This window comes from Neoarius graeffei, chromosome 8 (assembly GCF_027579695.1).
Source record: "Neoarius graeffei isolate fNeoGra1 chromosome 8, fNeoGra1.pri, whole genome shotgun sequence".
Taxonomy (NCBI): domain Eukaryota; kingdom Metazoa; phylum Chordata; class Actinopteri; order Siluriformes; family Ariidae; genus Neoarius; species Neoarius graeffei.
This window is the reverse complement of record NC_083576.1, coordinates 80,813,743-80,841,728: the sequence shown is the minus strand read 5'-3', so window position 1 is coordinate 80,841,728 and position 27,986 is coordinate 80,813,743. Positions and strand designations below refer to the sequence as shown.

General features: G+C 40.6%; 1 protein-coding gene across 4 annotated transcripts in view; it reads left to right on the top strand.

Annotated features, from left to right (window-relative positions):
• si:ch211-266k8.4 (uncharacterized) overlaps positions 1 to 27,986 on the top strand; it is a 142,916-nt gene that overhangs the window by 76,228 nt on the left and 38,702 nt on the right. For all 4 annotated transcript variants that reach the window (XM_060927078.1, XM_060927074.1, XM_060927075.1 and 1 more), the window contains 3 exons: positions 6,167 to 6,250; positions 12,002 to 12,099; positions 23,286 to 23,495. In XM_060927078.1, the coding sequence (XP_060783061.1) occupies positions 6,167 to 6,250; positions 12,002 to 12,099; positions 23,286 to 23,495 (392 nt within the window). The remainder of the gene's footprint in view (positions 1 to 6,166; positions 6,251 to 12,001; positions 12,100 to 23,285; positions 23,496 to 27,986) is intronic.

Sequence of the window (27,986 nt, the reverse complement as noted above, 5' to 3'; positions counted from 1 at the left end):
GGTCACTAACCAAAGCAATATATCCCATGATGCATTGCGGTCACATTGAAAGAAATCAAATTAAAAGTCTCAAATTTGATTTAATAAAAAGCAGCGGCAAAGAAGAAAGTACTTGGCCTTGATTTAAAAGTCGTTGAGGTCGCCTGGGTCATCCTGTAGGTCATGACTTGCATGATGGCAGAGAGAGCCAATGACCCACAGATCACCCTAACAACTCTAGGCTGCTAAGGCCAAGTTTACATTAGATCGTATCTGTCTCGTTTTCTTCGCGGATGCACTGTCTGTTTACATTAAAACGCCTGGAAATGCCGGGAAACGGGAATCCGCCAGGGTCCACGTATTCAATCCAGATCGTGTCTGGTCCGGTGCTGCGTAAACATTGAGAATACGCGGATACGCTGTGCTGAGCTCTAGCTGGCGTCGTCATTGGACAACGTCACTGTGACATCCACCTTCCTGATTCGCTGGCGTTGGTCATGTGACGCGACTGCTGAAAAACGGCGCGGACTTCCGCCTTGTATTACCTTTCATTAAAGAGTATAAAAGTATGAAAATACTGCAAATACTGATGCAAATACTGCCCATTGTGTGGTTATGATTGTCTTTAGGCTTGCCATCCTTCCACTTGCAAGTGGTAAGTGACTTGTGCACAGCGGCTCAGTCCCGAATCACTGCCCGTGCGCTTAACTCATGCGCTCTGTGAGCTGCGCAGGGCCGGAGTGCGCACCCTCCAGAGGGCACTCGCTGTTCAGGGTGGAGTGATTTGGAGCGCAGCCGCTGAGGAGGAAGCGATGAGCCGCACTGACACATTTCAACTTGCATGCCGAATTAGTCATGTGATTAGCGTATCCGTGTATTGGCGTTGCTGTGTGCACGCTAATCGTGTATTGGCGTTGCTGTGTGCACGCTAATCATGTATTGGCGTTGCTGTGTGCATGCTAATCATTTTTAAAAACGTTAATCTGATGATCCGCTGATACGGTCTAATGTAAACCCCACCTAACACTGTTCACACCCGACCCCCGGTGACCCCAACACTTACAGGATGACTCAACGACCCATGTGACCTTAACGACTCTCCTTAGGGTCATTTTTGGTCTACTAAAGGATAAATACCTGGAACTCCTCACTAGTCAGAAAGGACTGAAGAAGCCTTTCGGATGAGAGCTGAAATGTCTTCAAGGATTTCAAGCAAGTCCAGTTGCCTTCTTTTAGCACCTATGGTTCACGATGACCTGGATGACTGAGAACCTTCAAAGACGATAATAATAGCTTTAGGAGCGCCACACTAAGTCTTGGCGCTCTTACAAACTTAAATAAACTCAAATCGACACTATTTTACAAACAGAAATGGTTTGAGCAGATGTTTAACGTTGTTTAAACTCTCCGCAGTGCAGATGTTAATTGGAATTGAATTCCAAAGTCTTGGGGCTCAAACTGTAAAGGCTCCGTATCTGTAGCTCTTTGAGTTTGATGATGATACTGTGAGCAGACTTTGGTTAGATGATCTTAAGTTACGTTGAGACTTGTAACTAGTCAAGAGTTCTTTAATGTATCCTGGTGCTCGATCGTTGAGGCATTTATATGTTAAGAGAAGGATCTTGAAATCAATTCGCGCTCTGATGGGTAACCAGCATAGATGTTTTAAGATGGGAGAAATGTTGATCGTTGTTCTTCACTTTAACCACTGTTCTTGTGGCAGAATTTTGTCCGTGCTGAAGTTTGTCGGTTTCAGACGATGGTAGTCCAAATAGTAGGCTGTTGCAAAAATCGAGTTTTGACTTGATGAAAACATGTACGAGAACCGCGAGTTGGCCTAGTGGTTAGCATGTCCGCCTTTCGACTGGGAGATTGCGAGTTCTACTCGTGGTCGGGTCATACCAAAGACCATCATAAAAATGGTACCTACTGCTGTCTGGCAAGACACGCTGCAATACAGATGTGAGTAGGGAAGTCAAACTCTTGCGGTTACCAGAGGACCCACCCCCACTGTACAAGTGAGAGGCTGAGGGCTATGGAAATGGAGATCGGCACCTTAAAGAGTTGGTTAGTACTGGGACAGGAAACTGCCTGGGAAGACCAGATCCTGGCACGAGAGGGATTTGAACTTTTTTTGAAAGCATGTACTGTATGAGCCTTGCACAGTCATCCTGATCAAGGTACTTCCTAATCCTGTCTCTATCTCTCAGTGCATGATAAACTGATTTGCACACGTTCTGGATGTGTTTGGCCATTTGGAGATGAGGATCTGCAGTGACCCCAAGATTACGAACAACCCATTTAGGGTCCCTGGATATCCTATCCATACTGAGACTGATCTAGTCATGTTGCTTGTACCTGGACATAAGATGGAGAAACTCTGTTTTGTCAGGGTTACACATGAGACCATTTGCAGTACACCAGATAACGATATCGTTCATACGCAACTTGGTTGTTGAAGGTGGTGTTGAATGATCATGCTTGGTTTTCGTTGGAAATGTATAGCTGAGCATCATCTGTGTACATCTAAGACATGTAAGTGAGCAATGATGGCTTCTTCCTAGGGACCAAAAAAAAGAGTGAAAACATGTAGGATAGCCTCCTTACTGCTTTTCATGTACTAATTTTCAAGTCAAGTTTATTTGTATAGCGCTTTTAACAATAAACATTCTCGCAAAGCAGCTTTACAGAATTTGAACGACTTAAAATATGAGCTAATTTTATCCCTAATCTATCCCCAATGAGCAAGCCTGTGGCGACGGTAGCAAGGAAAAACTCCCTCAGACGACATGAGGAAGAAACCTCGAGAGGAACCAGACTCAAAAGGGAACCCATCCTCATCTGGGCAACAACAGACAACATGACTAGAACATAAACAGCCCTAACATAAAGTCAGCTTCGTTGATGCTATAAACCCCCCACCGATGGAAACCCGAGCGCAAAACCGTTCACGACAACCGTAGTCCCAAAGTCAGCAAGTCAACTGCAGTCCTAAAGTCAGCAAGTCAACTGCAGTCCCCAGCCACAAAAGCACCACTGCAAGAGTCCAGAGCGTCCTCCAGGCGCGACCCCCAACTGTCCACATGGGGCCACCCTCAACAGGAGCAATGCGATGAGACTCCAACCAGACGCAGGGCACCAGGATGGACCAGGCAGGTCCGAGGAGCAGAAGAGGTCAGCATCTTGATCCCAGGACCGACATGTAACTCAGAGGGACAGATTTGGGTGGGGGAGGAAGAGAGAGAAAACACAGGTTGTTAGGTATGCCCAGTGTCACCTGAATAAGTAGAAGCAGTATACATATTGCACTGAGTACAAGCAGGGACTCCGGCAACTAACTATGACAGCATAACTAAAAGGAGAGAGCCAGAAGGTAACACAGGCATGAGGGAGCCCCGGGACATAAAGCAGCAGCCACTACACCGTCAACAAACTCGAGTGAGCAAGCGAGTGGGGACTGACAGTATCCATACATCCCAGTTTACCAAAACACTCTGTCTGAGGATCCTCCAGATCTACTCCTTTACCTCATAAACACCATTAACAAAAAGCTTGACTAAACCGATATGTTTTCAGCCTAAACTTAAACACTGAGACTGTGTCTGATTCCCGGACACTAATAATTTTATGGAAGTATGCATATTCGAATGCAGCCAAAGTGAAACTAAACTAAATCAGTGTGATGACGAAAGACGTTTCAACTAAAAATGTCATGTGAATTACATAATGAATCAAATCATGGATGGAATCGATCATCTCATGTTAATTACAGAGATTAATATCCAAGTCCATGTCAATGGGGGCGGCACGGTGGTGTAGTGGTTAGCGCTGTCGCCTCACAGCAAGAAGGTCCTGGGTTCGAGCCCCGGGGCCGGTGAGGGCCTTTCTGTGTGGAGTTTGCATGTTCTCCCCGTGTCCGCGTGGGTTTCCTCCGGGTGCTCCGGTTTCCCCCACAGTCCAAAGACATGCAGGTTAGGTTGACTGGTGACTCTAAATTGAGCGTAGGTGTGAGTGTGAATGGTTGTCTGTGTCTATGTGTCGGCCCTGTGATGACCTGGTGGCTTGTCCGGGGTGTACCCCGCCTTTTGCCTGTAGTCAGCTGGGATGGGCTCCAGCTTGCCTGCGACCCTGTAGAAGGATAAAGCGGCTAGAGATAATGAGATGAGATGTCAATGGACTGACTTTAGAGTTATGCTCCATTACACACTCAAGCAAAAAAAAAAAATAGCCACAGAACGCCAACGCAAACCTCACCTGCCCTGTACACACCTCTGAAAAAATTGGTGTGGACTGAAGCACTTAAAATGGAAGCGTAATTGCTGTGTGTGTGGCGTCTCGAAGAGCTCTTCAGAAATGCATTCTGAAAGAGAGTGAGTCATGTACTCAAATACACACATTGACAAACCACATGAAAGTGAGGATCAGCAGCCCTTGAGCCAGGAATTATGGATAGTTTACCATTTAAATGAAACTTTAACCAGATCTTTGTCAAAATAAGGCTAATTCCTCTCATTAACTTGATTAATTGGGTACAGTTAAACGCAAGAACTCGTTCTGAAAGAGTAAAAATTACTGTAATGTCGGTCAGATTGTATTTAGACCGATGTGTGTAGTGCGGCAGGTGGTAAGAGTCGGAAGAAGAAGCATTCTATAGTTACGATATCAAAGTGCATCACATCACCCTGAAGTGCATCAGGTTTGAACGTGTACACTAAATGAAAACGTTTCCCAAAAGTCAATAAGTAGTAGTTTTTATGTGTCTTCCACAGAATTACTATCGAATAGAATAACTAGCTGGCTTGCTAGCTGTGAACTAGCTTGACTTGTATTGTTCTCAGTGATTTATTTAACGTCAGCCAAATTTTAAAACCAACCAAAAAAAATTGTTACTAACATTACCAAAGTTACGTAGCTAGCTGACTAGCATTATACTCGAATACTTTGCCTATTAGATCATAACCGGGTCAACGGCTAGAACCTGTTCATGTTCCACAGGAGCATACGGTCACTGGGAAAAGATTAGATGTTTTTCTGTACACAGCATAGCCTCAGATTCCTGTTCTTGGCTGAAATAACCTGATGTGGTCTTCTGCTCTTGTAGACCATCCACCTGAACGTTTAACATGTTGTGCATTCTGAGATGCTTTTCTGCTCAAGACGGTTATACAGAAGAGTAGAATAGTTGTTACTATAAACTTCCTCAAAGCAGTCTGGTCATTCACCTCTGCTTTCTCTTATCAGCAAGACCGGTTTTATACTATTTATACAATCTTTACTGCAGTTACTTCCTGGAGTTGTCTTTAGACTCGATATACCAAAGTTAATAAAAATAAATATCTAATGTTACTCAATATGGCTAAGATAGATTAAAATATGATTAATGATTAGTTTTCACTGCAGATAATTAAGTTATTCCACGAAATCGAGTCGTATACGAGCCAATAGCTGACGAAGCACGTAGCACCGAGTTGTCTATAAGCCATGTACGACAAGATTGAGTGGAATAACTATTTTATTCTATCCACATTCACTGGCTTTTTTTTTTTCTTTGAAACAGAGCATTTTTATTTCTTGCAAATTCAATAAATAAAAATTTTATACAAAACGTCTGATAATCATTTCTGCTTAGGCGGACGACTTTAAAAACCTATCGATGGCTGCACGAATTGACTTTTTTTTTTCTTTTTTTTGTAGAAAGTGCTGTCTTGCTGTCGTGCCGAAGTATAGTATAGCTTTCGACGTTTATTTAATTCTTCCTTGGACATTTCAGTTCTGTAATTTTCAAACTTTGAGATTTTGAACCAAACTAAAAAAATTCAACAGATTTTAATGCTTAAGGATGAAGAATGTAAACAAACCGGCGAAATGACAGGAGCAATTTGTGAAAAATGCGATGATAATTCTTTAAAAAAAAAAACGTTTTACCATCAAATACTTTCATTTCATATTTCGTTGCACTTTTGTTGGGGGGGGGGTTGTTTTCAAGTAGTGTTTTTATTTCATCCTCAGTTGTTTCAGCAACACCCTCCGCCATTTTGTTTTTCTCTACTCACGGTATATGAGCTGATATCCTAGTTGTAAAGTAGCCAATCAGAGTGTGCAATTGCTCATATCCAGTGAATGTGGATAGAATAATAAAGAATATACACATCCTGCACTTATTCTTTTGTCTCATCCACACCTTTAGGCCAAGGCCTCTCCTGGTAACAGCAGCCCAGCTGCAGTTTGCCTGCCGAAGAAGAGAGTGTCTGCTTCCATCAGCCTGATCCAGGTATCATTAGCCAGACGGTATGATGAAATAAAGCGCAGCTACCTTTCCTACTTTCCCTTAAAGTGCTGATGACACGTTTTTGACATCTTTGGCGATGTTTTATAACATAAAAAGTAATTCTCGATGATCCATATATTAATTCACGAAGGCGCCTATTTTACAAGTTATGATAAAAAAACGCAGCTATTTGGGCAAATTTGACGGGGCTGCAGCACCCAGGAGACGAAAGAGGAGGAGGAGCTATATGACGTCAGCGAAAGAACCTTCCTCCTAACTTACCAGTTTGTTGTTGATGCGACAGGTGTTCAGTTTATCATTATTAGTATTTTTATTAGACATTTTATATATATTTGTGTGTGTGTATATATATATATATATATATATATATATATATATATATATATATATACACACACACACACACACACACACACGTAGTTATTATGCCTTCGCGTTGTGTTGCCGGCTTTTGCTCCAAAACCCACAAGGATGGGGTAAGTTTATTCAAGTTTCCCAGGGATCCCAAGCTGCATGTGAAGTGGGTGAAGCAAGTCACCAACATCCGTCCTGCGCTCTGAACACTTCGATTTGGATTGTTTTGACATCCTTCCCAGCTTAAAGGAATCTCTTGGGTGTTCAGTTCAGCACAAACGTGTGTTGCTACCATCAGCAGTGCCTACAGTATTCCGGAGGGGGTCTACTAGTAGCTATGCCGGATCCAGCAGTCGCCTGGGACAAGGCGACTCCTCCAAAGACAGTCCAACTGTCAGAACATGTGTTGAGAAACGACATAAGATAAAGGTACGTAGAGCTATAGAGTGCTCCAACATGATGCTAAAAATAGTAACCATGCGGTCTGCGCGGCCATCTTGGAAGTGACTCGCTCCAGAGCGCTCATAGAGTACACATCACAGAGTACACATTCATGATAATCATAAATGTAATCATAAAATCAGCGTGATATCAGTCATGTATTTGCTTGTGAAAGCTTGCGGCTTTCATGTAACTGCCGCCTAGCAACGAGAGGCAAAGGGTAAAGAGGGTAGGCTATCATAGATTCTATTCGGAAGAGATCAATACATGATTGCTTAAAAATTAGGTATTTTAACAATTTGCATCTGTTTTGTGATTATCGTGACACTTGTGTGTTCTATAGAACTGTATGTCTTATCAGCACATCGAGGATCTTCCACCGGAGGCTTTAGCAAATACTCGTAGCAACACTACACTTTACCCTTTGCCATGCGTTGTTAGGGAACGGTAGCAAGTACCCCGATGACCGACTTCAAGAATATGTAGAAAAAATGTAGAAATTATACTTTCCAAAAGTCATTTGAGCTTAGTGTATTGCATTTCCATTTATATTGTAGGTTCTTGCTGATGTTTTTGCGGAGTATGACGCAGCTGCTGAATCAGAAGCTGCAGAGTTTGTATGTACTAGTTGTGAACATTCACATTATTATCAATCTCATTTATTTAAAATCAGATAAAATCATGACATCATGATCACTGCTTAAAGTACCAGTATTTGGTTGTTGAAGAGCTAGCACTAGAGAGTTCACCGGCGTTTTCATGCGCCATTTCCATTGAGTAGAACAGCCAGTGAACCGCAGCATGTTCTTCCGCTGACGTCACAACATGGCCGTGAGCCACGGACCCAGTTTTCTTGCGCTGTGCAATTAAAAGTTGGATATTCGCGTAACAACAGCTTCTTTTCACGTAATTATAACAGAACTCTAACATGTTTGCCATGTTGTATAGTTTATTTAAGAAATTGCATAGAGTCATGTTCGTGTCATCAGCACTTTAAAGTACCTCTAAGAAGAACTCAACCCCCCTTTTTTTTTTTTTAATGGATATAATAATGGACAAAATTTCTGATTTTTAAAATCAGACCAGCAACAGCAGCATAGAATTTGTGTGTGTGTGTATGTGTGTGTATGTGTGTGTATGTGTGTGTATGTGTGTGTATGTGTGTGTGTGTGTGTGTATGTATGTGTGTATATATGTGTGTGTGTATATGTGTGTGTGTATATATATATATATATATATATATATATATATATATATATATAAAGGAATTCATTTATTTTTTTAATGATTTATTTATTTGTACTTTAGTTACTTAATTTCCTCTAACTTTAGTCCTCATTTTTAATTGTTCTTGTTCAAGCTCTATTTTTACGATTTTTTAAAAAGTTTTATTTAAAGGAATACTCCAGAGTGAAATGCTTTCTAGGTCTATTTTCGCATTATTGGGAGTGCATATGTTGAGCTGCTACCACAATCACGTCAATCGGATGTGTTTTGAGAAAATTAGTTTTTTGCGATTTCAACCGGAAAGCGCTAACATGGCAGTCCGCGGGGCATGTCTTTTTGCGGATACAAAACGCTAGTTTTAAAACCATTGCAAAGCTCAAAACAACATGACAGTTCTGTGGAAGTGAGTAGAGGGTTCATACAAACAAAAAGTGTCCCTGGCTCTGCAAGTGCACGGATAGTGTGTAGAAGAGTAAATACAAAGCCCGTGACCTTACCTGAATTTGGTCTTCTCCAGACGCCATCTTCATGGGACAGTCCGTAAAAGTCGAGTGCCGAGTGCAGAGCCCATCCCGTTGGAAATGCGTTTTGAGCTTTGCAATGGTTTTAAAAGTAGCTTTTTGTATCAGCAAAAAGACATGCCCCGCGCACTGCCGTGTTGGCGCTTTCCGGTTGAAATCGCAAAAAACTAATTTTCTCAAAACGCATCCGATTGACGTGATTGTGGTAGCAACTCAACGTACAGTATGCACTCCCAATAATGCGAAAATAGACCTAGAAAGCATTTCACTCCAGAGTATTCCTTTAACTTTCTTTTCTCTGCCCCTTTTTTTAAAAAAAAAAACTCTTAATCTTGTCTTACCTTGTCAATTATTTCTATTATTAATCTATACGCACTACATTGTATTACTATGGAGAATTTCCACACATTTCTCTGCACTGAGAAAAGGACAAACAGTCTTTCATAAAAGAGGGCTTTTGTAGAATGTTTAAAATACCAGGCAGCAGCCAATAGGAACCCCCGGCTCGTTCATGCTCGTTCATCTAATCAAACGTCAGGATGAGGGGGAAAAAATGTAATGATCATGACAAAGGCTAGCTGTTGCTTTCAGTATCAGTAACTCGTGGGATTTTCCAACAACACGGTTTCTGATGTTTGCACAGAATAGTACAAAAAAAACATCCAGTGAGCAACTTTTTCTCTGCTGGCAGAAACACTTTTCAGGAAGCCTACGACAGGAAGGCTACGGCAACTCAAAACAACTACTTTTCACAACCGTGGTGAGCAGAAAAGCATCTCAAGCCATAACACATGTCAAACCTTTCCGGTGTGTGAGTCAGTGCCTACTCCTGTTCTTAGCTGACAGGAGTGCTATCTGATGTGGGCTTCTGTTATCGTAACTCATCTGCCTCAAATTTTGACTTATTGTGTATTTCTACTCATCACGGTTAAAAAGAGGTGGTTATTTGAGTTTGAGTTCCCGTAGGCTTCCTGTCAGCTTGAACCAGCCTATGTGTCTTTTTTTTTTTTTTTTTTTTTTTTTTTTTTTTAATTCGAGGTCAGTGGAGAATGAAGTTAACAAGAAGTCTATGGTAGCATTTTACAATTTTTACAAAATTTTTTTTATTTTTATTTTTGTCAACTGAAAGGGTGTGGTTTTTTTTTTGTTACAAGGAAAAATGTCTGTAAATACAGTAGACGGAAATTGGATTGAATTCCTCCTTTCAAGTGAATGTAATGCCTGTAAACCCCACTTTTTTTCCTTGTACAAAGCACCAATCGTTATGTTGATTGACCATATGTTTTCGAACCTTAGCTGATCCAAAAGGCCGTAAATTAATGGAAAATCAATAAGATCAGGGCGGCACGGTGGTGTAGTGGTTAGCGCTGTCGCCTCACAGCAAGAAGATCCGGGTTTGAGCCCCGTGGCCGGCGAGGGCCTTTCTGTGCGGAGTTTGCATGTTCTCCCCATGTCCACGTGGGTTTCCTCCGGGTGCTCCGGTTTCCCCCACAGTCCAAAGACATGCAGGTTAGGTTAACTGGTGACTCTAAATTGACCGTAGGTGTGAATGTGAGTGTGAATGGTTGTCTGTGTCTATGTGTCAGCCCTGTGATGACCTGGCGACTTGTCCAGGGTGTACCCCGCCTTTTGCCCGTAGTCAGCTGGGATAGGCTCCAGCTTGCCTGCGACCCTGTAGAAGGATAAAGTGGCTAGAGATAATGAGATGAGATCAATAAGATCAGCCAATTTTCATGGAATCTGCCGAGACTCATTCGGGAGATCCCAAAGGGGTGCGTGACGTCACACGTGTAACAATTCACATATCAATTTCATTCTTGTACGCAGCAGTGGTTAGACCAATCTCGATATGAAATCACTTTTTGGAGAGAATTATGATAGCGATTGGGATTCTTATATGGCGGATGAAGGGGCAGATGATTATCGAGGATATTCCGGAGTAAATGGTTATCTTTTCCAGCCTCCAAGACGAGAAATGGATGCCGGTTCACTCAGTTCACGACAGTCCCGCTCACCACCGATAGTGCACCACCAGCCAGAGAGAACTGGAAACGCAGATTGGTTTGTGGATTTTTATTCTAAGCTGGCCGCTGCAAAATATAGGGAAAATATTTACATGTACCTCAATAAACGCAGAAATATAATATTTAAAACATACACTTATTCAGTGTAATTACTGAAAGAAAATATGAAGTGGGTGATAATAGGAGAATTGATGAACTGTCTAAATGTCAGATCAAATGTCGTTTATTAAATAAATGTTGGGGTTTTTTTTGCTCTGTGTGGTCGTTCTGGTGGTGATGAACACTTGATGAATCAGATTTATTATTAGTCGGTGACCCGAAATCTGCCCACTTCGTTTGCACAAACTTCAACCACTGTTGCTTAGATTAGTGTCATGAACTGAATGCCCTGTTATATGGATTTGAACACCCAAACACAACGCAGGGCTTTCACATCGTTATTTTTGTAAGATTCTAACAGTAATATCCAATTTCAGCGAGTATACAAGCACGGAGTCAGATGAATGGAAATGACCCGGATAACCGGGGTTCCACGCGTGACGTCATGCGAGATTAGCCCTGAGGCAAGGCTGCCTTTTTCCGGGATCCGGACGCCGTGATTTATTGATAGTTTTGTGCTTGATGATCTCATCTCATTATCTCTAGCCGCTTTATCCTGTTCTACAGGGTCGCAGGCAAGCTGGAGCCTATCCCAGCTGACTACGGGCGAAAGGCGGGGTACACCCTGGACAAGTCGCCAGGTCATCACAGGGCTGACACATAGACACAGACAACCATTCACACCTACGGTCAATTTAGAGTCACCAGTTAACCTAACCTGCATGTCTTTGGACTGTGGGGGAAACCGGAGCACCCGGAGGAAACCCACGCAGACACGGGGAGAACATGCAAACTCCGCACAGAAAGGCCCTCGCCGGCCATGGGGCTCGAACCTAGACCTTCTTGCTGTGAGGCGACAGCGCTAACCACTACACCACCATGCCGCCTGTGCTTGATGATGATAAAATTTTTAATATTTTTCCTCCTGCTTAATTAATTCATTTTGATCATTACTAATGATGTCTATTAATTTTAAGGCATTACGTACACTTTAAGTTGATGTTATAATGATGTGGTCACTAAATGTGTATAATGGATCTGAATCATGTACGTTTATTGCATTTCAGAGAAGAAAGAGCCAAAGCAAGCGATCCCAGAATGCATCTGTGGCCAGAAAGGGAGCATTTACCCTCCAGGATGCTGGTCGAGGTGCCACAGAGGACAGGTGTGTGTGAAACCAAGAAAGAGACGGAGAGAGAGATATGAAAATGGAGAAATTATTCTCCCACACCCCATTTAAAAGGGTCATTGTGTTAATGAAGAAATGTCGGTAATGACTGCACCACCTGTGCCGCGGCACCATAATCATTAATTAACACCTGTGCAGTGCCTCGAGCTTCACAACAGGACCGACTCCTCTCGTACCTACCCGTTTAGATGTGGATGCATTATGCATCTGTCATTAATCAAGTCTGTGCCTATTTAATTTGTTTTTGAGTTTCAGTAACTGGTGTGATTTATGTCTTTTGAACCAAAAAGCCTGAAGCAACCACTCAGGCTAATCACGAGCTGTGGGAATTGGCTGAAAGGAGACACTCCTCCTGTGTGTGTGTGTGTGTGTGTTTGCCCTGCGCTGGAAAATCGAGTTCACACGACGTCCAAACGTCATTTCTGTTTTACAACCTCTGTCATACAGTACATTTAATGGAATGTGTCATTTGGGAACACGCCTTTTAGGAGCGTACTTGTTTTGGAAGAATTTATTTATAGCTGCTCCCAGTGACCTCAGCATTAATAGTCTGCTCTAATACAGGTGACATATATTAAAGGTGAAGGGTGTTTGAGAGTGAATTAAAGGGCTAGTCTGGCTAAAATAAAATAAGCTGTGTTTTGACTTGCAGGTAAACATCCCAGCGGTGACTCAGCAGGGTTTGTTTGTGAAAGCGGGAAAACGCGTGTTAGTTATTCAGTCATACAAAACACTTTCTCAGGACATCTCTATAAATCTGTGTTTTATTCTATCCACGTTCACTGGATATGAGCAATCATGTGCTCCGATTGGCTACTCTACTACTAGGATATCCGCTCATATACCGTGGCAAGAGAAAAACAATATAGCGGAGCGTGTTGGTGAACCAACCGAGGACGAAATTAAAAACTCGAAAACAAAACCCCAAAAATTATCAAGTATTTAAACGAAACAGAAATAGCTAAAAGAATATAGTCCCCCCCCCCCCATCGCCTGTCCCACACTCCAGCCCAGTCGGTGGCAGTAATGCACCTTTAAGTTGGTTTGCCAACCAGTGAAAACCCCCAAAAATGTTTAAAAAAAAAAAAAAGGCAACAAAATATGGAATAAAATTATTTGATGGTAAGAACTTTTTTTTTGTTTGTTTGTTTGTTTTTCTCCCAAGAATTTTTTTTCGTATTTTTCACAAATTGCTCCCGTCATTTCACCGGTTTGTTTACATTCAAAGCAGAAATGATTTTGTTGGACGTTTTGTATAAAGTTTTTATTTATCGAAGTTGCTAAAAATAAAAATGCTCAGTTTCTCAAAATCCAGTGAATGTGGATAGAATAAGTTATTCCACGAAATCGAGTCATACATGAGCTGATCGCTGACGAGGTGTGTATCAGCTATTTACGACTCAATTTCATGGAATAACTGTTAATTGTATGAACTCGCCAAATACTGTAGGTTTTTGAACATCCAAACTGGTTCAAGCTGCCAGGAAGGGTAAAGTGACGTGAAGTAACCACTCTGTATAACCGTGGTGAGGAGAAAAGCATCTCAAAACAAACATGCAAAACCTTCAGGTGGATGAACTACAGCAGCAGAAAACCACATCAGGTTCTGCTCCTGTCAGCCAAGAACACGAATCTGAGGCTATGTTGTGTACAGAAAAACATTTATGTAATTTTTTTTCCTAATGACTGTATGCTCCTGAGTAGGTTCTAGTCGTTGGCCCAGTTATGGTCCAGTCAGCAAATTATTCGAGTATGATGCTAGTCTGCTAACTACGTAACTTTACTAATGTTGGTAGCAAAATAGTCTTTTTGGTGTATTTTTAATATGTAGCAGTCATTAAATAAATCGCTGAGAACGTAGCAATACATAAGTTAAGCTAGTTCACAGCTAGCTAGCCAGCTAGTTATTCTATTCGATGGTAATTTTGTGAAGGACGACAAAAACCACTTCTTATTGACTTTTGGGAAACATTTTTATGTAGTGTACATGCTCAAACATAATGCACTTCAAGATGTAACACACCTTGATGCTGAACCTTTGGAGTGCTTCTTGTTTCAACTCTTACCACCTGCCGCACTACACACACCGGTCAAAATACAATCCGACCGACATTACAGCAATTTTTATTTATTTTTTTAAGCCTTTAAAAAAAAAAAAACAGTTAGCATACATGGTTGATGGACGATCTTTTCAGATTCAGGAACTACACAGTATGTGGAAACTATGGCGCCCCCTAAGGGTCATAGTGGGGATTTTTTTTCTGTAATTAAAAAAAAAAAAAAAACATTTGGAGCTGCTTTTAAGTTACCTTGCAATAGGGTGAGGATTAGAGTTAACACAAATGTATTGCAAGGGATCGCAAAAGTACACCCTTAGGAGGTTCCATAGGAAATTTCGACAAAACAGAGTACTTCTGTATTTGCAGGGAAGGAAATGTATTTCTTTATTTAAAAAAAGCTTTCATTTTTAAGAGGTGAACAAAAAACAAGTCAGCAGAGATTTATTTATTTTTTGGCCTGGTTATGCAACACTTGTGGTCAAATGTTATGATCGTCATTTCCTGTAAGCGCAAAAGCGTTCCATGTTTTGATTTTAAACGACGCTACCCTGTCAATTCACACACTATACAAGTAAGTACATATTACGCACAGTGTACTACATGGAAGAAGTACGCGAATTGAGGCGCAGCTTTGCATTTTATAAAGCCGTCATATAAAGTGAGTTAAGAACACTGCAGCTCGTAACTGAAACCTTGTCCAAGGATGTTTCGTCGTATTCGTGTGCGACAGTGCAAAGTATTTATTTCTCTTTTTTTCCCCTCTCAGGAATTCATAGACTTGGTGTATGACTTCCTAAATCTAACACACTAACTAGCTAATAACTAGCGTTATTCCATTGTTGGCCATCGTTTTAACCTTGTCAGTTAAAGCTATTGATCTTTTTACCCCTGCAGTTGATTATTCTACACGGATAAGATCTAAATTTAAGGTTAGACATGAAACGTGGTTTGTTTTCAGTTTAGTTGTTCTTGGTCTTAAAAGCAGTCATGTTTAAAACATCTCATAACTGCCTGTTGAATTTGTGTCCATTTATTTGTGTTTGTTGATGCACGTCATGTCCTCAGGAGCAGTAAAGGGAGTCTCTGAGAGCCGGGGCTGATGATGGGAGACGGCTGCATACCGGTCATTCCCCACTGCTCTCACCTTGGTGCCAAGTGGCTGAAAGCACAGCAGTGAGGTGGGGTGGGGGGTCACGGAGGGTCGCCGGGGGTCAGCGTGAGAATTATCCTGATCAGAAATGATTCGGCTTTGTACGAAAGCGCCGTACTTCATCTTTCAGCACCGAGCTGTCTAATGGCCGAGGATTTGAGTCGCTGATGAGGGGATGTTTGTTGCGGCAAGCAAATGCTTTCAGCATGGCTTGAGTTTCGTTATGGCTGAAACATAGCCACCCACCAACGGGCTTTTCATAAGTCGTTACATAATCATCGAATTGCAGTTATTTATACGTTCACTCTGAACACTTGACTCCGTGAGTTCTCGATATAATCAACTCTAATTTACTTTTTGAAAGAACTGCTTTATTCATCACACGTTATATTTGTGAAATTCCTCTCTGCATTTAACGCGCACACATACCCAGAGCAGTGGGCAGCCGCGCTACAGCAAGCAGGGAGCAGTTGGGGGTCAGGTGTCTTGCTCAAGGACACTTCAGCCTAAGGCCACCTGATGTGAACCTAACCGCATGTTTTTACACAATAATATTTGTCACTGTAACTTAGCAACTTGGGCTAAAATGTGATGAATAATGTGCTAAATTTTATACATTTATGGAGATTTTGCTATAAAACATTGTTTATTAATCAGTCACATATTCATTACCGGGGCGGCACGGTGGTGTAGTGGTTAGCGCTGTCGCCTCACAGCAAGAAGGTCCGGGTTCGAGCCCCGTGGCCAGCAAGGGCCTTTCTGTGTGGAGTTTGCATGTTCTCCCCATGTCCGCGTGGGTTTCCTCCGGGTGCTCCGGTTTCCCCCACAGTCCAAAGACATGCAGGTTAGGTTAACTGGTGACTCTAAATTGAGCGTAGGTGTGAATGTGAGTGTGAATGGTTGTCTGTGTCTATGTGTCAGCCCTGTGATGACCTGGCGACTTGTCCAGGGTGTACCCCGCCTTTCGCCCGTAGTCAGCTGGGATAGGCTCCAGCTTGCCTGCGACCCTGTAGGACAGGATAAAGCAGCTAGAGATAATGAGATGAGATGAGATATTCATTACCTCTGCCATCTTTGTCGAAGGAGGTTATGTTTTCGCCTCAGTTTGTTTGTTCCCAATGTAACTAAAAAAGTAGTGATTGGATTTGGATGAAATTTGGAGGAAAGGTGAGCCGAGGAGCAATTGATGAGCTTTTGATGCAGATCCAGGAATTTATTTATTTATTCATTTTGTCTGTTTTCAATGTAACTCAAAAAGTAGTGAATAGATTTGGATGAAATTTGGAGGAAAGGTGAGCCATGGGCCAAGGAGCAATTGACGAGATTTTGATTCAGATCCAGGAATTTATTTTCTTTTGTGGAGGGGGGGGTCTGTTCTCAGTGTAACTCAAAAAATAGTGAACAGATTTGGATGAAATCTGGTGTACAGCTTTAGTATTTTCCTAGTTTCAAGTGATTTTAATTTTGATGATAATAATTAATAATAATAATAATAATAAGAAGAAGAAGAAATTACTTTATTTAACAGCATTTCCATAGTAGCATGGCTCTTCATCTGTTAATTTAAAACACATATACAACTAATAAATATCATCATAAAAAGCAAACTCTTCTCAGAGCATGGCTGCTTGCACAGTAGCGTGAAACCTCTCCCTATCCATTGCCATTCTCCCAGCTTGATCTATAGGTTCTAGGGCATCTGTGACGGTCTTTTCCCGTTTCACTGGTGGTCTTTCTCTCCATCTCTTTCCTGGGATATGTACCTCTAGAACAGTCTTCTCTATGCCATCATGGCGTTTGATGTGGCCGAAGTATGTTCGCTTCCGCTTCTTTATGTAATGCAGTAGCCAGTCATCTTTCATTTTTAGCTCCACCCTAATGTTATCATTTGTTCTTCTTTGTAGCCAGGAGACATGAAGTATCTTCCGATAGCACTTGTTCTCGAATACTGTTATACGTTTCTCATCTGATTTGTGCAGCACCCAAGTCTCACATGCATATGTGGCTCGTGGAAAAACACAAACCCTAAGCATTTGCAACTTTTTCCACTTGTCTTGGCCTTGCCACAGCTTCCTCGTATCATTCAAGGCCCTCAGTCTTATCGCTAGTCTACATCTAATTTCACTGCTGTTATCTCCTTTACTTTCAATCCTGATGCCAAGGTACGTAAAATGGTTGACTTCCTCTAGTCTAGAGCCTTCTATCGAAAGGTTTGTCACATAATGAATGTAATGTATTAATTTTAGATATTTAAAAATCGACCCATATACAGAATCAAGTTTAAATTGCAGAGCCTAGGTTTTAAGTCTTTCATTGCTCTTGACTTAAGGATCGAGTTTGTCTTTTCATAAATGATTTAGGTCATATATTGGATCTTATGGTAGGACGGAGACTGTTAAATAGCTGAGTGGCAGAGTCCTGAAATGTTCCAGTTTCTAGGGGTACAAGAAGACTTTTGGGGGGGACTTTGTTGATCTCAGGTTGTGGATTTGCTGGTCCAGTGGTAGATACGATGGTCAGGAGGGGTTGTGAAGAGCTTTGTGAGGACTTCTCAGGATGTTTATCTGCATGAGTTCTTTAATCAGGAGCCAACCAATACCAATGACGTTGGTTTTGGCCACATATTTATCCAGCAGCACTGTTTTGGACTTTTTGTAGTTTCCTTTCCGGGTCGTTAGGTAAGGGATACGTGATGTTACTGCAAAACTGGATTTTTAATAGAACTAAACATGTGTAGCTTGGTGGAGATATGGGCTCTAATGAGTGCCCTTTTAGTTAATGTTTTAACGTATTGAAATGATCGATTTGATCTCCTTTTGTTCCAATATTTCATCATTTCCATTATTATGTAAAGAATTAAACACTGTACGAGTGTGTTATGAATGGAATTGATTATTTTCCAATACCAGCAAGTGTTGTTCTTCTGCACAGTACAATTTGCCGACAGTTACACTACCGTTCAAAAGTTTGGGGTCACCCAGACAATTTTGTGTTTTCCATGAAAAGTCACACTTTTATTTCCCACCATAAGTTGTAAAATGAATAGAAAATATAGTCAAGACATTTTTCTGCCCATTTTGAGCATTTAATCGACCCCACAAATGTGATGCTCCAGAAACTCAATCTGCTCAAAGGAAGGTCAGTTTTATAGCTTCTCTAAAGAGCTCAACTGTTTTCAGCTGTGCTAACATGATTGTACAAGGGTTTTCTAATCATCCATTAGCCTTCTGAGGCAATGAGCAAACACATTGTACCATTAGAACACTGGAGTGAGAGTTGCTGGAAATGGGCCTCTATACACCTATGGAGATATTGCACCAAAAACCAGACATTTGCAGCTAGAATAGTCATTTACCACATTAGCAATGTATAGAGTGGATTTCTGATTAGTTTAAAGTGATCTTCATTGAAAAGAACAGTGCTTTTCTTTCAAAAATAAGGACATTTCAAAGTGACCCCAAACTTTTGAACGGTAGTGTACACATTATATTAATTAAAGAATGACGCTTTGAGACACAACACTGTGGAACTTCAGCAAATTTAGTTCTTGTTATGACTTGTGCTATAGCAGCTGTAAACAATAATTTCCTCCCAGCCTCTTTTTCTTTCTTTCTTTCTTACGAGATTAATAAGACAAAAAAAAAGTCCTCTCTTGTTAAGACTTTTCCTGTGGTGAAAAATTTAAAGTTACCTTTGTAGTAGAGGACCTGGGTTAGATACAGTATGTATGCACATAATTTAGGAGAGGTTAACTCAACTGTTCTAGTAGCCTGGGCCCGCCCATCCTAAGTGTGACGCAACACGAGGGCCTGTTGCGAGCTTAGTCTGGCCAGGCAAGCTATCTACAGCTCTTCCAAGCTCCCGAAAAATCGGGAGCCAATCAACTTTGAGCATCTCCAACGGCCCTGGGTAGAGGCGTGTTCAAGGCAGTGACGTAGTAGAACTGCGACCGGAAGCCATAGATTGTTTACAGAATCTATGCCGGAAGCACTTCATTCACTAGAAACATTACAAACATGGAGCAAGTTCTCATTGAAAACGGAGCAAAGAGCAGCCCTGGAGGTATTTATTGAAAGGAAGGACGTTTTCGCCTTGCTCCCGACCGGCTTCGGTAAGAGTTTAATCTACCAGTTAGCCCCGTCGCGTCGCATACGTCAGAGGAAAGAGTGATGTGATTGGTTTAAGCTTCGTCACAGCCTTTTCTGGCTTCGACCAGTAGCAAACTGAGGCATTTCAGGGAGGCGGGTCAACCACGCACTTTGGGAAACGGATGGGCTTAATATCATTGCCAGACCAAATGCTCGCAGAGCTTTGAAGTCGCGTTAGCCAGACTACTGTTCTAGGTTAATTTGAACCCAAGGAACAACTTGGGATGTGTGCCAAAATTGCCATCCAGGGCGAACAGGCTAAAAATTAATAATCCAAAATGGCTGCTGGTATTGTAGTATTATTATTGTGTTACTCTTCATTTAATTGGTAATTTTCAGGCTGTTCGCCCCAGATAGCGATTTTTGGCACACATCCCAACTTATTCCTTGGGGTCAGATTAGCCTATAACAGTTGAGTTATCCTCTCCTAAATTATGTGCGTACATGTCTAAGCCAGGTCCTAGACTATTTCCCCTCACTGCAAAAAATATATCTTAAGAGAAAATATCTTTTTTTTTTTTTATGGGTGAGTTTTTGTACCATTTGTTATTAGAAGATTATTAGAACTCTAAGATTATTTAGCTTACTTTTAGATGCTTTTCCTCATTACAAGCTTTAAATCTTATTCTGTTGGCAGATAATTTTAGAATTTTGATAATTTTAAACATTTAATTCTAGAAAGAAGCAAAATGATCTGCCAATCAATAGAATAAGACAATTTCAAGCTTGTAATGAGTAAGTGTCTAAGCTAATAATTTTATGTTTTAGTTCTAATAATCTTCTAATAAGAAATATTAGATAAATTCACCCATTTTAAAGATATTTTCTCTTAACAAGAAATCCTTTTCTGCAGTGTAAAGTGCTGACACTGGAGACGCCTCCCAAAGAAAGCTTCTCCACATCTACGGTACAATTGCGTCTCCTGTCCAATCAGAACGAAGGATTCAGCAGCGCTGTACTGTAATTTCCCACCAGTGAGCACAGTGTGCGCGCGCGTGCTTTTCTCTTGAAAGTGGATATTTGATTCTTCGTCACTTATTTATCAGTTAGTGGTGTGACTGAGGCCATGTTGTGAAATACTATACTGTAGTATGTTAGTGCACAGGGGTCAAGGGTCAGTGCTTCACTGAGGTCAGCTGACTGAATGCCTTATCAGCATGTTGTATTTTGTATGTAGTATTAGAATTTAGCTGGATGTGCTAATGATAGACGAACATTCCAGGTCGTAGATCGACACAATGAAGTCTTGTGTTTGGGATTAAAGTTCAGTGAATTTTCACCATGTTTAGCTGCTTATTTAGTTTTACATGCTGTCAGAAAAAATAGTCCTTTCATCACAGGAAGCAATTCACTCATCATGCATAGTGGCCATTGTACAAGACTCTGGAGGCAAGTCGAGGCTCAGGAACGCTATATGGCAATAGAATGACCTCAAAACGTCTTGGGTGCATGTAAAGAAATGCTGGAGACCAAAAATGTCTTTAAAAAAATGTTTCAACATTTTAAAAACATACTATAAACACTAAGCCATAATAAATGAATAAATACAAAGTCAGTATTTGGTGTGAGACGACCCTTTGCTTTAAAAAAAAAAAAAAAATAGTAGTCTGAGGTCCAGCGAGTGCAGTTTTATGCGGAGCTGTAGGTTTTACTGAGCATCTTCCAGAACCAGCCACATTTCTTCTGGACACTTTGACTGTCTCACTCACTTCTTCATTTTGCACCCAAACCCAGTAGCCTTCATTATGTTTTTTTTTCTTTTTTAATCTGAGAACAAGTGCTCTCTTATGTAATATGCTACTCAAATACAAACTTTTTTACCCCTGTAATTTTATGCTGGAAAAAAAACAACAACCCATGAACGTTTGGAACTCTAAAATGTTTTTGTACTGACTCAATGTCGAAGTCGTGAAATAGAAATCAATAAAGTTTGTATGAAGGGAAAAAAATGGGGTGCCTAAGACTTTTGCACAGGGTCACCTTTACTGTGACCGAGCAACCCGGCAAACGTTAAGTAAAGAAACACATGGAAAAGTTTTAGGGAGGTGAGAAAAAGGAAAAACGTACAGTAACCTAGTTGCAGAAGTGTGCACACCCCTTAATAGTAGACGGCCTTTCAATTTCATAAAATCAGTGAAATTTCGTTCCCTGTGAAATGTGGTCATTGTGATGTATGTTTTATTTCTGTAATATTTCACAAAATATCAGGCCGTTCTGTTTTGTGGCTGGGAAGTTATTTAATTTGAGGGGATTAAAGCAAATGATGTGCATGAAATCGTTCGCATCGCGCAGTCAGGCAGACAGAGGAAGTCCGTGTGTGTATGTGTGTGTGCATGCGCAGGTTTACCTTTGAGCGTGCACTGACAGTTCCATCATTCTGTCGCTAAATGAACAGCTGATCACACCGAGGTGCTCGCTGAGTGCCGATATTTATTAGTTTGGTCCTGCATTTCCTTTCCTTCGTATATAACATAACGTCTTTTCTTCTCGCTTTCTTTCCGTTACTGTAGTCGGTCTTTCACGTTTCATTCACACACTCGCGTCCTCCATTTTTCTCTCCTGTTTCAAATTTGTGTCCCACAATGCCTTGCGCGAATGGGGAAAGACCACCACGTGATGTAATGCATGATGTAGTATCTTGTATTGCGTCATGGTGAAGCAGGAAAAAATAGCAGAGAATTTTGGGCCACGTGGCTCTAAATTAATTAATTGTTCTGTTTAAACAAACTAATAAAACTGGAAGTCTGATTCGAATTCAGTAGCTTTCGGTCACTAAACAAAAATAATTGGGTTTCGGGAAAATTCTTTTTCTGACCTACACTTGAAAAATCTGAAAGGCAGTAAGGAGCATTGTAAGAGCATCTTCTGTACACAACCCTCTTAAAGTCATTCCACAGGTTTGTGATAGGATTTATATCTGGGACTTTTCCAAAACGTTGACCACCTTCTGAAGCTGTTTCTTTGTTGACTTGTTGCGCTTTGGATTGGTGAAGTTTTCATCATCTTCAAACCCAAGTTTGAATGTGATTGTGCTCAGAATGAACCAGTCACATGTCCCTTTATTTTAGGGGGGGAAATTATATTTCTATTGGTTTCAAATCAAATTCTTTGGGTTGCTGTAATAAAACCTGCAGTTTTAACAGTAGTGTATAGATTAATACAGTACTATGCAAACGTCATGGCATCCTATTATTTTTTTTTCATGCAAACTCTGTTATAGATTTCTATTTTATCACTTCTACGTTATCGAGTCAGTACAAAAACATTTTAGGGTTCAAAACGTTGTTTTTTTCCAGCACAAAATTAAATGTTACAGGAAAAAAAAAAGTTTGTATCTGAACAGCATATTCCATAAGAGAGCACTTTTCAGATTAAAAAAGGAAAAAAAAACCATAATGAAGGCTGCCGGGTTTTGGTGTAAAATGAAGACGTGAGTGTGACAGTCAAAGTGTCCAGAAGAACTGTGGCTGGTTCTGTAAGATGCTCAGTAAAACCTACAGCTCATTTCCTCATCAAACTGCACTCATTGTACCTGAGACTACTTTTTTTTTTTTAAGCAAAGGGTCATCTCACACCAAATATTGACTTTTTTCATTTATTATGGTTTACTGATTATAGGTTTTTTTTTTTTAATGTTAACATTTATTTCATTATTTCTTAAGCCATTTTTGGTCTCCAGCATTTCTTTCCATGTGCCTAAGACTTTTGCACACCTACTATAAATCCCCTGTATGAATGCTGTATGAAAAGTTGCATCATGTTGTGAGATGTAACTGATGATAAACTACTGGTGGTTCTCTGTAGTTCCGCGATGACCCTCCGGAGGCTGTGTTCAGGTCCCGTGGGTCGAGTGGCACGCAGACGCAGCGGTGTCCCGTCCACCCGGGTCAGATCTCTCCTGCATCGGACGCACAGTGGTACAGCTCAGGGTCTCGCCAGCCCCATCCCAAACTCCTCCTGCTCTAAACCGGGCCAAAACGAGGCTTGGGTGGAACATCGGGAATCCCCAGACAGGTAAGAGGAGATGTGCACGGCTTAAAGAATTAGAAAGGTCAATAGTTACATAAGCTTTACCTTGAGTGTTCCATTCAATCTTTTAGAGAAGTGTGGTTTCGTATCAAAGCTCCAGTCAGTCTTCATGACCGTCATTCGCTGGTATTTGGGCTTTACCCAAGGCATGAACGCTCAGGGTGGCCTCTTTAATAGATGTCAACAGGACTTAATCATTTTTAGGCACTTTAAATTCCCATTCTCTTTGGTGACATGGTGTCCTTGTTGAAAACTCTGCTGCCTTAATAATTGTTTAATCCAACCCTAATTCCACACATTTATCAAGATTAATCGTCTTCAACTGTTTTTTTTTTTTCGTGGAGCCGTCTGATTTTTTTTGTTAAATGAAAGCCTGAATTGATCTTTCAGGATTAGATTTTCATTGAACCCAAATGTCAGTGCTGCGACTCTTTTCAGACCTGTAGGACTTTTTCTCTTGTGGATCATGCAGCTAGACAACGACCCAAAGCACACAAGTCATTCTTCTGAAGAATGGTTAAAGGTAATGTTTTGAAAAGGGGAAAGTCCAAGTCCTGACTAATTTTAAAAATAAAAAAAAATGCTCTGCACTCAGTTCGTTAGGAAACCCATCAACATCCCAGAGTTGAAGCTGTTCTGTACAGAGGAACAGGCTAAAATTGCTCCCAGATGATGTACAGCATTGATCAACAGTTACCGTAAACATTTATTTGCAGTTATTACTGTACAAGGGCTCACATATTTCATCACTCACAGATATGTAATATTATTCTGTGTACATTCACTGGGTATGAACGATCGTACGCTTCTGATTGGCTACTCTACTACTAGGATATCAGCTCATATACCGTGAGTAGAGAAAAACAGAATGGCGGAGCGTGTTGCTGAAGCAACTGAGGATGAAATAAAAACTCAACTTGAAAACAAAACCCAAAAAAATACGCAAAAAAAAGGCAACAAATTATGGAATAAAAGTATTTGATGGTAAGACCGTATTTTTTTTTTTTTTAATTATTATTTTTCAAAATGTATTATAGTATTTCTCACAAATTGCTCTGGTCATTTATCCGGTTTGTTTACATTCTTCATCCTTTAAGTATTATTATTTTTTTCTTTTTTTAAGACTGGTCCAAAAGCTCAAAGAAGTTTGAAAATTAAAGAACTGAAATGTCCAAGGAAGAATTAAATAAATGTCTAAAGCTGTTCTATACCTCGGCAAGACGGCACTTTCTACAAAAAAAACAACACTAAAGTCAATTCTACTAATTTCTTTGCACAAAGCACAGAGTCACTTTGCAAATCAACTCAGGTATTTTTGGTACTTCTTTTACCTATTTAGTTTTACTACTTTAGTGGTTTTTTTAAGTTTTATTTAGTTTTACTACATTTACTACTTTTTAATTCCCTTTTTGTGCATCTTTGTGTCATGTGTTTAAGTGTATGTGTTATTGTTGTGTGTAAGGAGAGCAGCAAAGTAAGAATTTCATTGTATTGTCTGAACCGCCGTGTTTTTACTTATGCATATGACAAACTTCTTGAATTTGTGCAGCCATCGATTAGGTTTTTAAGAAGTCCACCTAAGCAGAAATGATTTTGTCGGAGGTTTTGTATAAAGGTTTTTATTTATCGAATTTGCAAAAAATACTCCGTTTCTCAAAATCCAGTGAATGTGGATAGAATAAAACAGTTATTCCACTCAATCTCGTCGTACACGGTTTATAGCCGCAATCCGCTCATGTACGACTCGATTTCATGGAATAATTGTTAATTGGATCATTTTCTTCAATAAATAAATGACCAAGTGTCTCATTTGTTTAATTTGGTTCTCTGTAGCTACTTTCAGGACTTGTGGGAAAATCTGATTGTTTGTTTGTTTTAGGTCACATTTATGCAGAAATGCAGAAAATTCGAAAGGGTTCACAAACTTTCAAGCACCACTGTAATACCAGCTTATTGAAGAAATATGTTTGCCAGCTGGGAGGTCCGTATTGTGAAATACCATAACCGAGGTCTTGAAAGTACTGAGCGAGGCCCTCTGGGCCGAGGTCAGTATTCAAGGCCGAGGTCACGGTATTTCACCATACGGACCAACCTTAAGCTGGTAAATAATATATTTATTTTTTTCTTTACCAAATTCTAACAGAAAACGAGAGCGCCCGAAAGGGAAAACCGAGCCGAGCCGCCATTTTGAATCCTCATTCACGGCTGTAATGCAAATGGCTTCCTCCTCAGTATACAAGTGCACTTCCATGGCAGGAAAAAAACTACATTTTGCTGCCTATGTAGTCCCCTACTTATACAAAATGGAGTCATTCAGGATTCAGCCATGTTTTTGCTCAGCGTTAGCAACAGTTAGAGGTTTTTAGCTTTCTCCTGAAATGTTCTCTTTTATTTCTTCTTCCTCAGGGTAGTAAAACTCTCTTTCGCTGTGAACACTGTCGTTATCGCTATCCATGCTGTAAAATTAATGCGGAAATAAATGTTGACAAAAATTGCTACTATGTTTGTTGTGAAAGAGCAAGTCGCCAGAGGTCCATAACTGGGGTCCGCTCACCAGCCAATCAGAGCGCGGGATTTGATGGAAACTGGACCGCGAAAAAAATAATGCACTTTATTTACTTGCAGTTCTTCTTGTTGTTTGTATTCACCAGCAACACCAAGTCAAATTCTGAGCACATGTAATGTGTGCAGGGCTTTGAACCGGTTCAAGGAACGAAAACAAAAACCGGGAACTTTTTCTATTTCACATGGAACAGAAACGAAACCAGAAACTTTATTATTTTTTATGTTCCGGAACAGAAACGCTTATTAAAAATAATGGTAACCGGTTAATACTCGTTTTTATTTCGTTCCTCAAAGTTTCCGTAGCCTACAAATAAAAAAGTTATTCTTCTCCTGCGCAAGTTTCTATGACCCGCTGGGGTTCACTTCCTGTGTGACGTTCGCTGACTGAATGGAGAGAGCGGGAGGGTGGACTACTATCACGCCTCCACATCTTAAATAAGAGGTAAATATTGCAGTCTATCGTTATTCAAAAACGTCAATTTCAAACACGATATCAATATATTTGTCCACGTTAATGAGAGGCTCGCGAACATTAAATGACGTTAACCTCTGTTAGCCTATCAATGCATAGGGCCTGACTAGCCTTTGGTAACACACTAAACGAATTCTCTTTCATTTTTGGCACTTTTTCTGTTTGTGTAGATGGGAAGACATACTGAGAATCCAAATCGCCAACATTTTAAAAATAATTGTTTTGAATTATTTCTTGTCTTATTTAATGAAGGTTGTAATAGAATTAGCCTACATTTGGCTTAAGCTGGATGAGACAGAGACATAATTTTATAGCCATTTGTTAAACAGCTGACAGGGAACGTAATTAACCGTTCCGGGAACGAAATTTTTTTGTTCTAACCGGTTCGGGAACGTCTATTTAATGGTGGAACCCAAAACTGGAAACGTTAAAATTCCGTTTCTGTTCGGAACGAACCAATAGGAAAAAAATTCTGGTTCAAAGCCCTGAATGTGTGTCTGGTGAATAAAAATCAGGTTAAATGCTAAAGTGGGAAAAAAAAAAAAAAAGTTTTATAATCCATGGTTGATAAATGTTGGTTGGTTGCATTTCTGATATTTGGTTAAAGAAAAATAAAAATCTGATATGCTACTCGTTTTAACTTTAACGCCCAGTGTGTGACACAAACTACGAAGTCATCATCAAGCGTTAAATTCCTCTGTAGTGGAAATGAGAAAAAAAAAAAAGGGAGTCATTAATGTGCAGCTTGACACTCATTTCTCTGGAAGTGATTATTTACTCTTCTAATGAACAAACTTTATATCAATTTCCTGCTCCTGTCCCGTTTACCTCGGTTTGTTTTCCATTCTACAAAGCTGACGTTCAGGTTCTTGTAGGGCTTCTATAAAACGTGTGCGTGCACACACACACACAGGTGGAAAAGCTCGTAGGTGTGGAGGAAAGATGAAAGAAGCCCTGATCTCTGCTCAGTTATGACAACCATTGCGTTAAAAAAAGATCATGTTTAAAGCACCTGTATCCTCTGTCTGTCCCAGGAGGGGTGATCCTTGACATTTACGCACACATGCAAACAAACTTGGCCCAGCCTGGAAAAAAAGCACCTGGTCTTTTCAAATGGTCACACTGGATTCACTGGGGACCTTATGCAGAAGTCAGAGAGTAAAAAAAAAAAAATCAACATTGAATCGTTTCAAAGTGATTTTTGAAGCAAGCGCGTGGGCAAAACTATTGAAGGAGCCGACCGCGTTAGCAAGACTGCGATCCTGAGATTTGCACAAATGCATAACCAACATTGATCAGTGAAGTCTCATCTCATTATCTCTAGCCGCTTTATCCTGTTCTACAGGGTCGCAGGCGAGCTGGAGCCTATCCCAGCTGACTACGGGCGAAAGGCGGGGTACACCCTGGACAAGTCGCCAGGTCATCACAGGGCTGACACA